Source organism: Microtus pennsylvanicus, chromosome 5 (assembly GCF_037038515.1).
Source record: "Microtus pennsylvanicus isolate mMicPen1 chromosome 5, mMicPen1.hap1, whole genome shotgun sequence".
NCBI classification, from domain to species: domain Eukaryota; kingdom Metazoa; phylum Chordata; class Mammalia; order Rodentia; family Cricetidae; genus Microtus; species Microtus pennsylvanicus.
In genome coordinates, this window is record NC_134583.1 from 116987782 (window position 1) to 117002276 (window position 14495).

At 46.6% G+C, this 14495-nt stretch overlaps 1 protein-coding gene across 2 annotated transcripts in view; it reads right to left on the reverse strand.

Annotated features, from left to right (window-relative positions):
- Myof (myoferlin) overlaps window positions 1-14495 on the reverse strand; it is a 139918-nt gene that overhangs the window by 16989 nt on the left and 108434 nt on the right. For both annotated transcript variants that reach the window (XM_075973937.1, XM_075973936.1), the window contains 6 exons: window positions 13973-14049; window positions 9869-9880; window positions 8005-8103; window positions 6328-6453; window positions 4725-4880; window positions 4124-4215 (listed from right to left, as the gene is read on the reverse strand). In XM_075973937.1, coding sequence (XP_075830052.1) covers window positions 4124-4215; window positions 4725-4880; window positions 6328-6453; window positions 8005-8103; window positions 9869-9880; window positions 13973-14049 — 562 coding nt within the window. The remainder of the gene's footprint in view (window positions 1-4123; window positions 4216-4724; window positions 4881-6327; window positions 6454-8004; window positions 8104-9868; window positions 9881-13972; window positions 14050-14495) is intronic.

A 14495-nucleotide genomic window follows, 5' to 3' on the forward strand; every position in this document is an offset into this window, starting at 1 on the left:
CACATGGGACACCTTTCTCCTCTCTCCAGGAAGATGGATAAGGCACCTGATCTACAGCCATTTGTCTATACACCACTTCATTCTGTACTCTGCTCATCAGGGTCGCCTGCCCCAGGAAACAACTTGACCCATCTCTCGGAAAAACACAGGGAGGCATTCATGAACTTGCATAGTGTGTCATGTAGGGGGCCTGCCAGGACCTCTGGTCCTGCCACAGATTTTATTCAGTTCTTAAACCTTTTCTATGGAATCCACATTAGAATGCAAATGTTTCTGAGATGCGGAGAGATAACTCAACAGCTATCATATTGGTGGGTGAACTTCGGGGTCCAGGGGGTGCTGGCTGCCCATGTCAGCAGCAGACAGGCAGGGCTTAGCCTTAGTATCACGTTGTTCCCTGAGGGATCCCTCTTATTCCAAGTGCTCAGTACATTTAACTGAAGGAAAACTGTGCAAGGTCCCCCCCCACCCCCGGGCTTCCTCTTGTTCTTGCTACACTCTGGTTGGACAGGCTTTTGTCCAGTGAGCCAGGAAGGAGTGTTCAATGGCACCCTGGAAGAAAGCCTCCTGAGTGTCTCCTGCAACAATCTCAGAGACCGCTCCAGGGGCAGCAGCTACCCTGAGGTTCCAGGCAGGCAGGTGACTCCAGGGAAAGGGGTATTTGTGTCACAATTACACACAAAGCCTCAAAGCCAGTGTGGGCACCAGGTGCAGACAGTATACAGACATGCATGCAGCTCAAGTACCCATACACACACACACACACACACACACACACACACACACACACGCTAGCCGAGTGTTGTGGCATACACATTTAGTGCCAGTGGTTGGGAGGCAGAGACAGGTGGATCTCTGTGAGCTGCAGGTCAGCCTGGTCTACATGTTGAGTTACAGAATAGCCAAGTTATGTACAAAGACCCTGTCTCAAGACAAACAAACAAACAAACAAAAAACAACGACAAGAAGAAAAGCAGTAAGCTGGGCATGGTGTGCACTCCTATAATCACAGCAATCCAGAGACAGGAGAGGGTTGCTGCAAATTTGATGCCAGCCTGATCTACATAGTGAGTTCTGGAATGGCCAGGATTCTACAGTGAGATCCTGTCTCAAGGGAAACAAAACAAAACTCCAAGTATCTTGCGTGTACTGGTTTGACTAAGGAATGTTCTTCTCCCATGAGATATCAATTTTTTTAAAGAAATCTTTTGGTTTATTATTATTGTGTGGATGGCGTGTGGGTAAGTGTGGGCACCACAACCTGCACACGGAGGTCAGAGGACAGCATTCGGGAGTTTAATGTGATCTAGAGAAGCCAGAATGAGCAATGGCCAAGAACACAGGACATGTGGCTTCTTTCTCAAGCCCTGTTCCAGAGTCTCTCTGCTGAGAAACAAGCCACTTCCCAAGACTGAGTCCCCAGCCTAGGGTCACCAGCTGGATGGACGGAAGTCTGTGCATCCCTCTAGACAGCCACTGGCCTGGCAGAGCCTGACAGCATCCCTTCTCCCAGGGTGGCTCTGAGAAAGACTTTCCTGCCGCTTTGTTAAGCTTGTGCTGGCAGCTCTGAAACAGGCCATTCAGACAGGGCCGCCTTTCTGCCTTCAAAGCTGACTCTGCCTGCTTCCCTTTGCACGGAGCCCTCCTTCCTGCCCTGCGTGCCTTTTCCTGTCTAGACCTTGGGGCTGGATCAGTGGAAGAAAGGGAAAATGATCACATTGCTGTGCCAGAGGATTTACTTCCCCTCCCTGGGCCCGGCACTCAGCCTAGGGGTACGCGGCATGGAGGGTGTTCGTGTGCAGGTGTCTGAGGGTATGCGTGTGTGCGCATGTATACACACATGCTGGGGGCCAAGTGGGTGGTCCTTTGTACACGTATGTTCCTGCCTGTGAGGATGCTTTGTTTGAATCTAAAAACTGGATGACCAAGATTTGTGCATCTGTGCATGTGTGAGTGCATGCATGTGTGTGTGTGTTTGTGTGTGTGAGTGCATGCATGTGTGTGCGTGTGTTTGTGTGTGTGTACATATAAGCATGTATGAGAGAGACAGACACAGAGAGGCAGAAAAAGACAAAGAGGAATATATGTGAGGCATAAAGCATTGAGTAGGTAGGGCATAGGGCAGACAGGAACAGTGCTCTCCCACTTAGCAAAATTTTGGGAGAACAATGCCCCCCCCCCGTGTGTGTGTGTGTGTGTCTGCATGTATACATATATGCAAACTGTTGCACTCATTTGTGCATGTGGAAGCCAGAATATCTTCCTTTATTATTCACTTTTTTTAAAAAAAAATTAAGAACAAAGTCCGGTGGTGGTGGTGCACACCTTTAATCCCAGCATTCGGGAGGCAGAGGCAGGTGAATCACTGTGAGTTCTAGGTCAGCCTGGTCTACAAGAGCTAGTTCTAGGACAGCTAAAGAAACCCTGTGTAGAAAAACCAAACCAAACAAACAAAACAACAACAAAAACCCAAGAACAAATATTTTTAGTTCTTAATATTGGGGGGGGCATTATGTGTGACAGTGCATGGGTTAGGGTCAAAGGGCAGCTTTTGGGGGGTCAGTTCTTGCCTCTCACCCTTTTGCGGTTGGTTCTCTCTTGTTTTTGTTCTGTGCTGCACACTGCACTCTAGCTGGCCAGAATGTTTCTGGATGATTTTTCTGTCTCCTCCCATCTGGCTACAGAAGTGTTGGGATTACAGATGTGCACAGCTGCCTCTGATTCTCTCTCTCTCTCTCTCTCTCTCTCTCTCTCTCTCTCTCTCTCTCAAGGATTCCAGGGATGGAATTTGGATTCTCAGAATCCTGTGGCCACATCTTAGCCACAGCCTCTGCCCTCCACCCATTTTACAGATGTAAGAGCTGGGGATCCAAACTCCGGTCCTCACGCTTGCACAGTTGGTCACGGAATCTCCTCCCAGCCCTTCCTCACATGTCCGGCACAACAAACATTTCTCTACAGACGGTAGCTTTGCTCTGAGTATGAAGTACTGCCAAGGGCTCTGGGAAAGCCTGGATCTGCGGCTGTGGAGCTGGCCCCTTCTGTCTCTGTTGCTGGTCTTGCAGCTTGTTGACAGAGCTGTGGGGACTTGTGTCTTCACCTGAGATGCAGGGCTCCTAACCCCGTCATGCCTGGTCAGAGAATCTAACGCTGGAGAAAATGAGACCTGGACAGGACAGAGCGTGGTGCTGGTGCCATGGAGACACTGGGGTCATAAGGCATGGGTTCAAGTTCGACCTCTGCCTATGGCCAGGAAAACATTAGGCACACATTCTCTCTGGGCCTCTTTCTGTTCCCTTCAGAGTTTCGTGAGATTATCTGAGATGTCTTCTATAAATAGCTCAGCAGAGGACCCGCTTACTCTGAATGCTCAGCAAATTAATTGTTACTGAATGTGGAAAGTGCTTACAGCTGATTAATGCTGGTTTTACTCAACAATCATCTGACATTGGTAGCAGATACAGCTCTGACAAGATTTATGTAATGGGGCTGATAAGATGACTCTTGGGTAAAGGATCCTGCTGCCAAGCCTGACGACCTGAGATCAATTCCTGGGACCTACATAGTAGGGGGGGGGGGACTAAGTTGTCCCCAACTGCCACATGCGCACACACATGTTCACAGAAGTGGCATAAATAAAAACAATGTTTAAAAATATAGATGTTATAGCCAGAAACAAGTCAAGGTTGTAACTACAAAGAAAACGATGCCGTGTTAAGGATCTTGGGGACATTAAAGACCTAGAAAGCAGCTTCTCTGTCCTGTCCCTTTGCACCCTGCTCTCAGTGACATGATCACTGGATCACAAGGAGAGAGCTAGTCCAGAAAACAGCCCACACTAGCCTCTGGAAGTGAAAATAGGATTTAGTGGCAGTTGAGCCCCCCCACTCCAACCGCCCCCAATGCTTAATGTCCTACGGGGCCTTGCTTGGGGCCAAAGACTTGGGACAGATCTTGACGCAGAGACACCCATCTTTTGACCTTTTTTCCTCATGGTCCTTCCCAGTCCTTCTACTTCTGCCTGTTTCCCTGAGGAGGACATGGCTACCTGCCCCCAGTATGAGCGCCTCGAACAGGGCAGGGCACCTTTCGTGAGGAAGGAATGTTTTGAACTGTTGGTTACCTGCCGAACACTGGGTTGAGAGTGTTGGGAATGTAATGGTCTCTGTCTTCAATGACTTTTTTGCCCAGGGTTATTTTGATGTAAGGATCGCACTGTGGAGACAAGACGGGTGAGATGTTATATCATCGCGGGGGCAAACTGAAGTCAATCTCGGGGATAGACTCGGCTTGTCTCTCTACTCCCCACGGATGACAAAGGAGGCGCTGGGGCACCCGAGGGCCTGGGATGAGCTCGGTGCAAGGTTCTCCTCTGGGTGGCAGGGAGCCAGCGTACCTTCAGAGCAGCTGTGTGGGTGAGAAGGTGGGGTGGGGTGGAGGTAGGGGTGACCTGACTCTGCTCAGGCTGGGCTTGTGACTGGAGCAAATCTTGTCCCGGGTCACATCGGTAACACGAGAAGGATGAACTAAAGAGCCCTAAGCATCCCCCTCAAAGCTCTTAGGTAAATCCCCATGGGGACAATCCTCCTGCACACATTGTTTTGCTAGAGTATCTTTCTCCTAGTGAGATAACAGACGCCCAGCGAGAAAGAAGGTGACAATTACCATGGCTGATGACTGTAATTATCCTGCTACAGGAGAAGGCCCCACACCCAAACTCTTACCAGGCCATTGTTGTCCTGGGGCTGGAGCTCTAAGCCTTGAACAATGTAGATCCTAACCGTGCATTCCTGTGGAACACTGTCAGGCAGTTCCCGAAACTGCCTGGGAGGAGCTGGCACACTGGGGTCATCGGGCAGGGGATAGATTCGGAAGGAACCCTGAGAGAAAGAGAGAGAGGGAGACACGTACTGATGACTTCAAAGGCCCTGGCCACTGAGTAGAGGGTTCTTAGGAAATGTCCCCCTCTTTAGAGCACACAGGGTCCCCTCCATATCACACAGTTGGGCGATGTGGACCTGTGTTTGTGGAAGAAACAACATGCATTGGCCCTTGGGTGAGTCCAGGAGGGAACGTGATGGGGTTCTATAGCCATCATTTCAGAAGAGGGCCGATTAGGAAGCAGGTGACAACCTGGACAGGGAGTGGAGGTGACTGGTCAGTGTGACGGAAGGTGGTGGCAAAGAGGCAAGGAGTTGAGATTATTTTGGAGATGGGAGTAGCCCAGTGGAGTACTAAGGCGGCTCCCCTTCTGTGTCAGCCCTACCTGCCTGGGCCCCACTCCCAGGGAAATCCATTGTGCAGGGAAAGGCATCGGAGTTGGGATTAGGATGTTTGGGCCTTTGTTCTAGCCAGCTGCATTAAGGAGCATGTCGTGAAGCAAGCAGCCACTGAATACTGGGTGTGGAGGACCCAAAACTCAAGAACCAGAGTGTGGCACAAGATGCGAGATTAGTCTGACTCTATGCCCTATTGTTGGCTTAGTGGGAGGCTAGGGCAAGGAGGATTTGAGACCCTGTGTTGGGTGTAATCCTCTGATCCATTAGCCATGTCTGCCATTGGCAAAGGATTAGGACAAGGCAGTGTTAGGTGCCCTGGCTCTGCCAAGTGTGCTGGGGAGGAGAAGCAGCAGTCAAACCCAACAGGCGGTGAACCCAGACCTGTGGGAGCCCAGAGCATGGGTGAGTCATGCTGCCCAAAGCAACCAGGGGACTCTTGACAAACACTGACATTCGAGCTGGCTTAAGGCAGGAGCAGGGCTTGGTCAGACCACAGAGAGGAAAGAAAGGGCATCCAGGGAAGGAAAAGGGGCCTGGCCCAAGGCTCTGCACATCCGTCCAAGAGGGCTTGCAAGGTGTGTTTGGGACTTGGGAGAGGTTCTTCCATGCTGGAGGGACACATGGCTTGCGAAAGGCCTGCTCAGCTTTGGAAGGAGCTGAGACCTGAGCTGGGAAACCAAGAGGTGTGCTTAAGCCATTCAGACAGGGATCAGATTTGGCTGCAGACTGGTTGGAAGGAGAAAGGTGGTGAGGAGCTTGGCCTGGGAACTTGCCATAATGATCCTGCTAAAAATCCCTGAGGGCAGAAGTGCAGAGGAGAAAGTAGGCCTTGGAAAGAGCCCTGTAGGATTCAAGCCTGGCTGACCCAAGCAGGGAAAAGCACACCCTAGCTCCCCTTTGCCCTTTTCCTGTGGGCAGCTTTTCCCCCCAGCAGAGGGCAGAGGACGGTCTAATCCAATACTGTTCTGCTGCAGACTTCTTCCCTCCATGATCCACAAAAGCAGTGAAGATGAATTTGAAACAGGACAAAGACACATATCTGACTCACTTTGAACTCTCCTACCACAGACGGGTCTTCGTTCTCGTCGGACTTGCCTCTGTACAACTTGAAGGTATCTGAGAAATCCGTCAGGCCCTCAAATTCAGCTACATCCTCCAGTTCACAGTCATAGATCTGGAAACCACAACAGAGTCTCAGTTTCTCATTAATACACAGGCAGAGTCTCAAGTCAATGAGACTGAGTACCAAAAGGCAGAAGGATGCGAGGAAACACATGGGACACTCACTCACTGGTGGGGGCAGCATAAAACAACCTCTTGGGAAAACGCTGCGCTTCCTTTAGGGATTTAAATATTCACCTATCCTATGGCCCAGAAATGGTGATTTTAGGAATTTACCAAAGAGAAACAGAAACAAGTCCTTGTGGTTCAAGAATGCCCACAGTGTCAGGAGAATGAGTTAACAAACCGTGGAGAGGGAGAGAGGGAGGAAAAGGGAGGAAAGAGAGAGGATGGAGAGGGGAGGATGGAGGTAAGATAGAGTGTGGAGCTGACCCACCCCCAACCCAGTCTAATCCAATACTAGTCAGCAAGAGGAGAAAAACTCCTAATACCACAACAACATGGTAAGTCTCAGCAGCAGAGTATGGGACCAATGGAGCCAAACGCAGGATGTAACAAGGTGTGATTCCAGTTACATGGAGCACACAAGCAGACAGAGCCAACGTAACATGGTAGAAGCCAGATCAGTGGTTCACCAGCAGGCTGCACTCACGGGGACTGGCTTGAAGGGGGGCACAGAGGAACTTTCTGTGTGTGGAAATGGTCTTCCCCCTGCCCTGGGCGCTGCTTTGCACAGGTGTGCACAACATCAAAACTTGGCGGAAGGATCACTTTATGGCATATCAATTATATCTTGATTTTTAAAAAGACAAGCAATAAAGATGGACTGGAAGGAGAGAGAGGAAGGAGGGAGTCAGGGAGGAGAGGAAGACAGAACATGAGTCTGTCCTCTTAGCTCAGTCTCATCGGGTTTCAATGTGATCACTTATGTGCTGGTGTTACTTAAGCCACACAAATATATCACGGCATCAACAAGCAAGGATACAGGTCCTTCTACTTTGATAGAGGGATGATTTTAACAACTAGATGTTTCTCATTTAATTTTATTTTTCTCTTATACCTTGCTCTGACTTGGATTTGCAGCTGACAGAGTTAGCACCTGAACGGAGAACTGAAAAACTCAGAGCATGATCAGAATAGTCCAGATGGCCACCCCTGCCTGCACAGGTGTGCCCATGGTTGTGATGTGACAACCAGGGACACATACATGTAACAGAATCAACTTTTTGTTTAGCAAAACTGATCACTGTTCACAAGACAAAATGAAGCATACTGACATCAATGGCTTTGCAAGGACACTGTGACTTCCAGGTCTCCCTGAGCCAAACAATTCTGGGTAATTGTTGGCCTAATTAGTATGGTACCAACCCATTCCTAGCCTCTGCCAGATGCCCCCAAGCCCCAAAGGGACAGTCACGCAACTATAACTCAGCAGCTTTCCTCAAGTCCTGGTACTTGGCAAAGGCGAACCTGTTGCCAGAGGGCTCTTCAGGAGACACTCCTGGCCCCTCTCCATCAGTACCCACCATGAGGCCTTTTAAACCCAGGGCCTTACGCATGCTGGGACTAGCTTTTCCCCACCCACAGACATAGGTCCAAGTACCTTGAGTTTGGAATAGCCTTTCTGAATATACTGTCCACATTTTTCATGCTCCCCCGAAGAAGCATAAAATTTACTCCACCAGTCAATGATTTCTTCCTCCTAAAGCCACGGCAAAACGAAAAACATCTTTACTAACAGTCTGGATTTCTAATCCATACGGGAAAACCACTGTGTAATAGATGAGAGATGACTGACTCTGAGATTCCATGCTTCTGTTCATATGCACTGTGGGCAGCACGTTCATGATTCTGCTCAAGGAGACCTCAACCAATCACATATGTGGGGGGTGCGTGTGTGTGCACACATGCATGTGCACATGCGTAGGAGTGTATGTGGAGGCCAGAGGTCAACCTCAGGTGACACTGCATGAATGTTGTCACCTTCTGTGAGCAGGGTCTCTTATTGCTGGGGGCTCACCAGTGGGCTAAATTTGCTGGGCAGCAAACCCAGTCATCCTTCTGTCTCCGTTTTCCCAGTGCTGGAATATAAGCATGCACCACCATACTCTGCATTTTCACGCATATGCTGGGGCTAGAACTTGAGTCCCCTAGCTTGTGAGCAAGCACTGTACCCATTGCCATCTATCACCCTAGCTGCTAATGAAATGTGTTTGCTTCAGTGTCCACACCTTTATTAGTTTCTCTTAGATCTAATGCATATGATTTATTGATGTCTCTTTGTTTCTTTGCTGTTAATATTTGTTTCCACAGATAAATTAGCATAGCATTTCCAACATGTGTTTTCTATGATCTCATTTCTTTAGCTCTGTTAGCAATAATACCAAGCTCTCTAAACTAGGAGTCAGGTGAGCTGGTTCTAGCTCTAGTCCTTAGGTTACGAGCACAGTGCCTTGGGCAACTTGTTCTGCAACTCTGATCATCAGTTTCTTCATCTAGCAAGTAAGATAGTAACAACCGGCTCCATCCGCCTCCTAGAGTTGATTTGAAAATCAAACAAGATCACTAGGAGAGCGAACTCTGAAACATTTCACAAGTGAAACAAAGGTAGGGAGGATTATGGTTCATTTACACCAGGGACTCCAACTCCATCCTTGAAGATTCTGATTCAGTCATTCTGGGCAGAGAACTGGGTGTTCATTATAGTTGCCCCCCAGGTGATTTCAATTACAGCCAGACCTGCGAACCTCTTGTTTTGATGGTTCTTGGTTGGGCAGAAGAGATAGTATATAAGGCAGAGTATCTGCATAGATCTTAATCTCTTTTTTTCTATTTCTCTTCTTCCCTTTCCACCTCTATTCCTCCTTCCCTCCATTCCTTCTCCCTCCATCCCATTTTCCTTTCCTTTCTTTCCTTTCCTTTCCCTTCCCTTCCCCTCCCTCCCTCCCGCCCTCCATCCCTCCCTCCCTCCCTTTCTTCCTCCCTCCCCCTTTCCTTCTTCCCTTCCTTCCCTCCTTCATTCCTGCACAGGGTCTTGATACAGAGTTCAAACTGGCCCCAAATTAATCATCCTCCTGCTTCAGTACCTGCACATACGTGTGCATATCCACACACCATACATATCCATGTAAATGAAATCATAAAAAGTCTGTTTCTTTTTTGTACTTACAGATTTATGTATATAAATTCTTATATACACATGTATCTTTATATGTCTTTAGATGTATATTCATACAGATGTGTGTGCACACACATGTGTGTAGTTACAATGAGTTATTTGCCCTTTGCAGATCATCAATCCATCCCTGATCTTAGGAAAAAGTCTTTACATACCAGTTGTAGACAGGAAATACATGTATTGAACATTGAACCAAATGTCTTGCACATGTCAAGCCAAGCTTTCTACTCCCGAGCAGCACCCCTGACCCCGTGAGTCTTAGATGTGCAAAAATATGTACAATAGTTACCTTTTCTGACAGCTGAACATATGATGTCAGTAGTAAGGAAAATCATACACAGGTCACGTGGATGTTTGGTTTAAGATCCCATGAACATTAAAAGAGAAAGAGAGAGAGAAACATTATTTTCCTGCGTACTTTATAATATCAACATTTAATAGATCGTCTAATTATTCCAGCCAAAAGCATCTCGTCATTGAATGTATCTCAGAATTCTCTGGAAACACACCACGGAGTTCCACACAGTACTGGAATGCTTGGAGGTATGCACCCATGTTGTGTTTTTAGTGGAGGCGGACTATACTGTGGTCGACAAACACGGTGGGTGCACAGGAGGGAGCTACTCATCTTCCTTCTCCCAGCCTCTCATTCCACGCAGCTCCAGAGCATGTCCCCAGTGTGACCTCATTCTCAACCCTTCAAGAGCTGTCCTGGCACAAGGTGTGCGTGACCGCAGGTCATCATGTCGATGCCTTTCCTGTGTTTCCTCCCCTCCCGCCTCTGTGAGAATACCACAGCAATCCTGACATGAGAAAGTGTTCTAATACAAAGATGGTAGGTTTCTCTTTAGCCAAATCCTTCCACTTGAATTCCTGCATGGAGAATTTGCCCCTGGTGTTAGGGCATGCGCAGGAGTGAGAGAAGGAAGAGCTAGAGTTTGTTAGACTTTGAGTTTCCTCCTGGTTCTTGCTGGGACTCTGGCAAAGCTCACCCTCTGAGCCAGTGTGAGAAAATGCTACCCAGTCCCCCTTCCTGAAATCCCAACTTCCTTTCCAATGTAAGAGCAACTGTTCACTACCACACTTTTGTGGTTGCTGTGGGGAGGGCCACCGGCTTCTTCAGGTCCTCAGTATTCCTATCTAGACTGATCCTTGTTACAACAGAATTGCCAAGGGAGGCAGAGAGAATGAGATGCATCAATTCTTCTTATTAGATTCATCCCAAAGCAAGATTAGGGTTAAATAATCACAGGTGGAGTGAGATTTTGGAGAGAGGAATTTAAAAAAAAAATCTTTTCACAGTCTCAGTGTCTTGAATCCAAGTATTTAGTCTGTTCATTTGTGTTTATTTTAAGTCATGCAGAACTGATTGAGAGTAAAGAACAGGCCGTGTTGAAAAGGCATCCAAGACAAGTTGCTGACTTTAAATTTCAGGGCTAGTCCGGGAGGGTTCCTTCACTTCTGCTTGCTCATTATCCCGTGCAGAAAAGGAAGGACAGCAACTCATGTGACTTTCTTTTTTTTTCAATCGAATAAATGAAGTTGAAAATCCAATTCAAAGCATTACATGGCACGGGCCAGTCTCCCCTCTAGAATGATAGTATTGTCTAAAGGTCACCTTTCACTCCAAAATCTGCTAATAGACCCCGGAGGAATTCAGGTCCTTAGACCATGATTCCCCAGTCCCATGAAGCCTCATACATATTATTATACATACATGCACTGTCCTTGGAGAAGCCATTTTGCTGAGTGCTGTCGACATACTGCTTAAGCACTGGAATTGGAAGGCAATTGTTGAGACGACCATGAAGGGATGTCTGTGCTGGCTGGATGGCACTTGACCAATATGCCCCCCATCCTCGCTTCCTTCTTTTCTTTACAGAGCCCTAAGCTCATCTGTTAAGAGTTCCCATAGACATCATAAAGGATGATGCCGTCATGAAAGACTCAGTCTCCGGCCTCCAGTCCTCAGCAGCAGCATAGACAGACTCATTCATGCAGATACAAAGACTAAATTGAGTTAGTGGTAATAACGTACACATTACATGTACATGTGATACATGTCATAAAGGACATTAGTAAGCTTGCCATTGGCTCTTCCAAATCTCAACGTTACTCATTAGACTTTACAGACAGATGTAATGTCTACCTGGACAAACAGACGGAGGTGGGCGTTCAGGAGATTTTACCTTTTCCTATCAACACAGAAGACCTCAACTAGGTGTGAGGGGAGTGCGCCCATTACAGTCATGTATAATGTAGCGGGAATGACTTGACTCAACCGTCTCTGGGCCTGCTACTCCTCCCTGTTAAAAGCTGAGGCAAATGAACCTTTCACAGTGTGTTGCTAGAGTAACCTAGTCTGAGACTGTCAAGAAAGGAGCAGAAATACTGGCCTGTAGTACTGACACCGTTTTCCTTATGCCCCAATAGTACTGAGGATGACCCAGTACCCAGAAGGCATGCAGGCAGGATTGATTGGCAGCGGTTGATGGTAAGCTGGAGGCAGAGTATCGAGTGGGATCTCACACTGCCTTTTCCCAGAGTGGTTGTGAAAATTCCCATGGAGAATCTTAAGTATTAAGCACATAACTTCTCCCTAGGCAACTCCTGTTGATATTTATTGATACTAATTGGGGTTATTTTCAATAAGTGAACATAGTCACGTTGCCCTGTGGTGTTGGGAATTTGTTATTGTCATCTGTGATTGTGGAGAACTGCCGCATGTTAGAATCAAACACAGCCTTCCAGTACTGGCTGTGGAGACGATATTTAACACAGGCCAGTTGCTAGAGAGCTTAACGCAGCGGGGAAGAAGTGGGTTTTTAAAAAGTGCCGTTTATGGACATAGCACATTACAGCGCAATCATGTGTATTTTCCAGTCAGTGTGCGTATTAAAACATGCTGTGAAAGTTTATTCTAAATGCCAAGAGAAACAGTGAGCTCTTTGGGTTTTCCTTTTCTCTTGTTCCTTCCTGTAGAAGTGGCTGGGATGGTTTTCAGACTGGATCCCGAGGAAGGATTCCCACCAACCTCTTCCAGAGTGAATATAAAAACCCAGGGTGTTTCATGTACTGACAAACAGGGTCATTCCTAACCATGACAATCCAGCATCACACGGGGGGGAGGGGGGGATCCTGACATGCGAGTTCTCACTATTGCTTTAAATTTACAATTTGTTCTAGAAGCATCTAACACTTGGTATCACTTGGGCTACCCCTACCAGCGGTTCTCCATTCTTTATGCATGTGTTTGAATTATGTACATTGATAATGTTTTAAGTATCCTAGGTGGCTGACTAGTGGGGGCTGAAGCTGCTAGTCCACAGCCTGGCTTCTTAAATTGTAGGTTACGACCTGGTGGGGGAGCGGGGGTGTCACAGGAAATTTGACAATAGTGAGATTTCTAAATGTGTGACAACTGAGGTTTAACTAACACTAAAGTGTGTAATGAGTCCAAAGTGCTTCTGGTGATGCTCGCCCATGCTGCACTATGCGACTCCATCGTAAACTTGCCGCTGAACCCACAGCCCATGCATTTTTGTATTGTGCATGTAGTCACACCACACAACACTAGTGAATATCTCCTGAAACACCCCAGCTCAGATCTGAGACCAGCATACACTCAGTGTTTTTACACACCGAGCTTTCTGCTCTCATGGAAACGTAATGGTTTAATTATGGAAAATAAAGACATGTTATTTTCCTATCATATTCTTTATCACATAGGTGTCAAATTACTATATCTTTGGATTGCATTAGTTAGAATTTCATGTTTTAAAGATTTCTATTTGAGTTTCATTAAAAGTTAAATGAATTTTGGCTTGGATTTCGGACAGAATTTTCAACCATTTCTGAAATGGCCCTAAACTACTTCTGCCATTTTGAATTAGTACTACACATTTATGCAAAGTGGAGTTTCAGCGTTGATGACTATAAAAATCAAAATACTAATCAACCATGAAAATTATTAATGATGCTCTATGTCCTGCGGTATTGCATATCCAGCTGAGATTTAATTTTTTATGTAAAAATGAATAAGCATGTCTATCTCATTAGAATACCAACTTGATTTTGTTTTAGACAAATGGTAAAATTATGTCTAGTAAAAAATTACTTATACAAATTTTATAATTAATTATTAGTATACGTTTTATTTGTATACCTTATTTTATAGACCTTTATACCTGGGGCTGTGTAAAAACTTCTCAGGTAAGAAGGGGTTATAAATAGAAAAATTTTAAGAAGGCCTGGTTGATAAGTGTCTTTGGATGAATACAAGATTCAGATCTTGTTACTATTCAGCCCTTGTGAATTGGTTTGATGACCATTATTTTAATAACCTTGAATGGTTGAATACACACATTGCTTAGGCATCTGGCATACAACCTACCTTAGAAGCCAGTAATGGTTTGGTGTCTTCTATTTCAATGACGACATCCCGACATGGGGGTGCAGACATAAGGGAGGCTGCAAGGCAAAGAACTTCATAATATAGGACGCTTAGGACAACATACTGGAGAGCATTCTACTTCATGATCAAGTGATAAGAGAGTTAACCTGGGTGAGACTCTCCATACCTGAATGTAGAAATGACGCTACCCTCATCACTGTCTCAGAATAGTGTAAGGCTTTAGGCATTTTATAGGGGACTATGGGGCTCGTTTTTTCTTGGTTTTGGGTAGTTAACACAATTTCTACCCATGACAAGTGCTTGAAAAAGAATTGTTCTGGAGAGCAGAGAGGCAGCTCTCAGGTACGGGTGTTTGATGCCAAGCCTGATGACCTGAGTTCGGTTCTCAGGACCTCACAGTGGAAGGAGAGGAGTGACTGCTGCAAGTGGCCTCTGCCCTTCACCTAGGCACCACACCCATGCACACTGTAAGAAAAATAGTTAAAAAGATTGTGCTGATTAT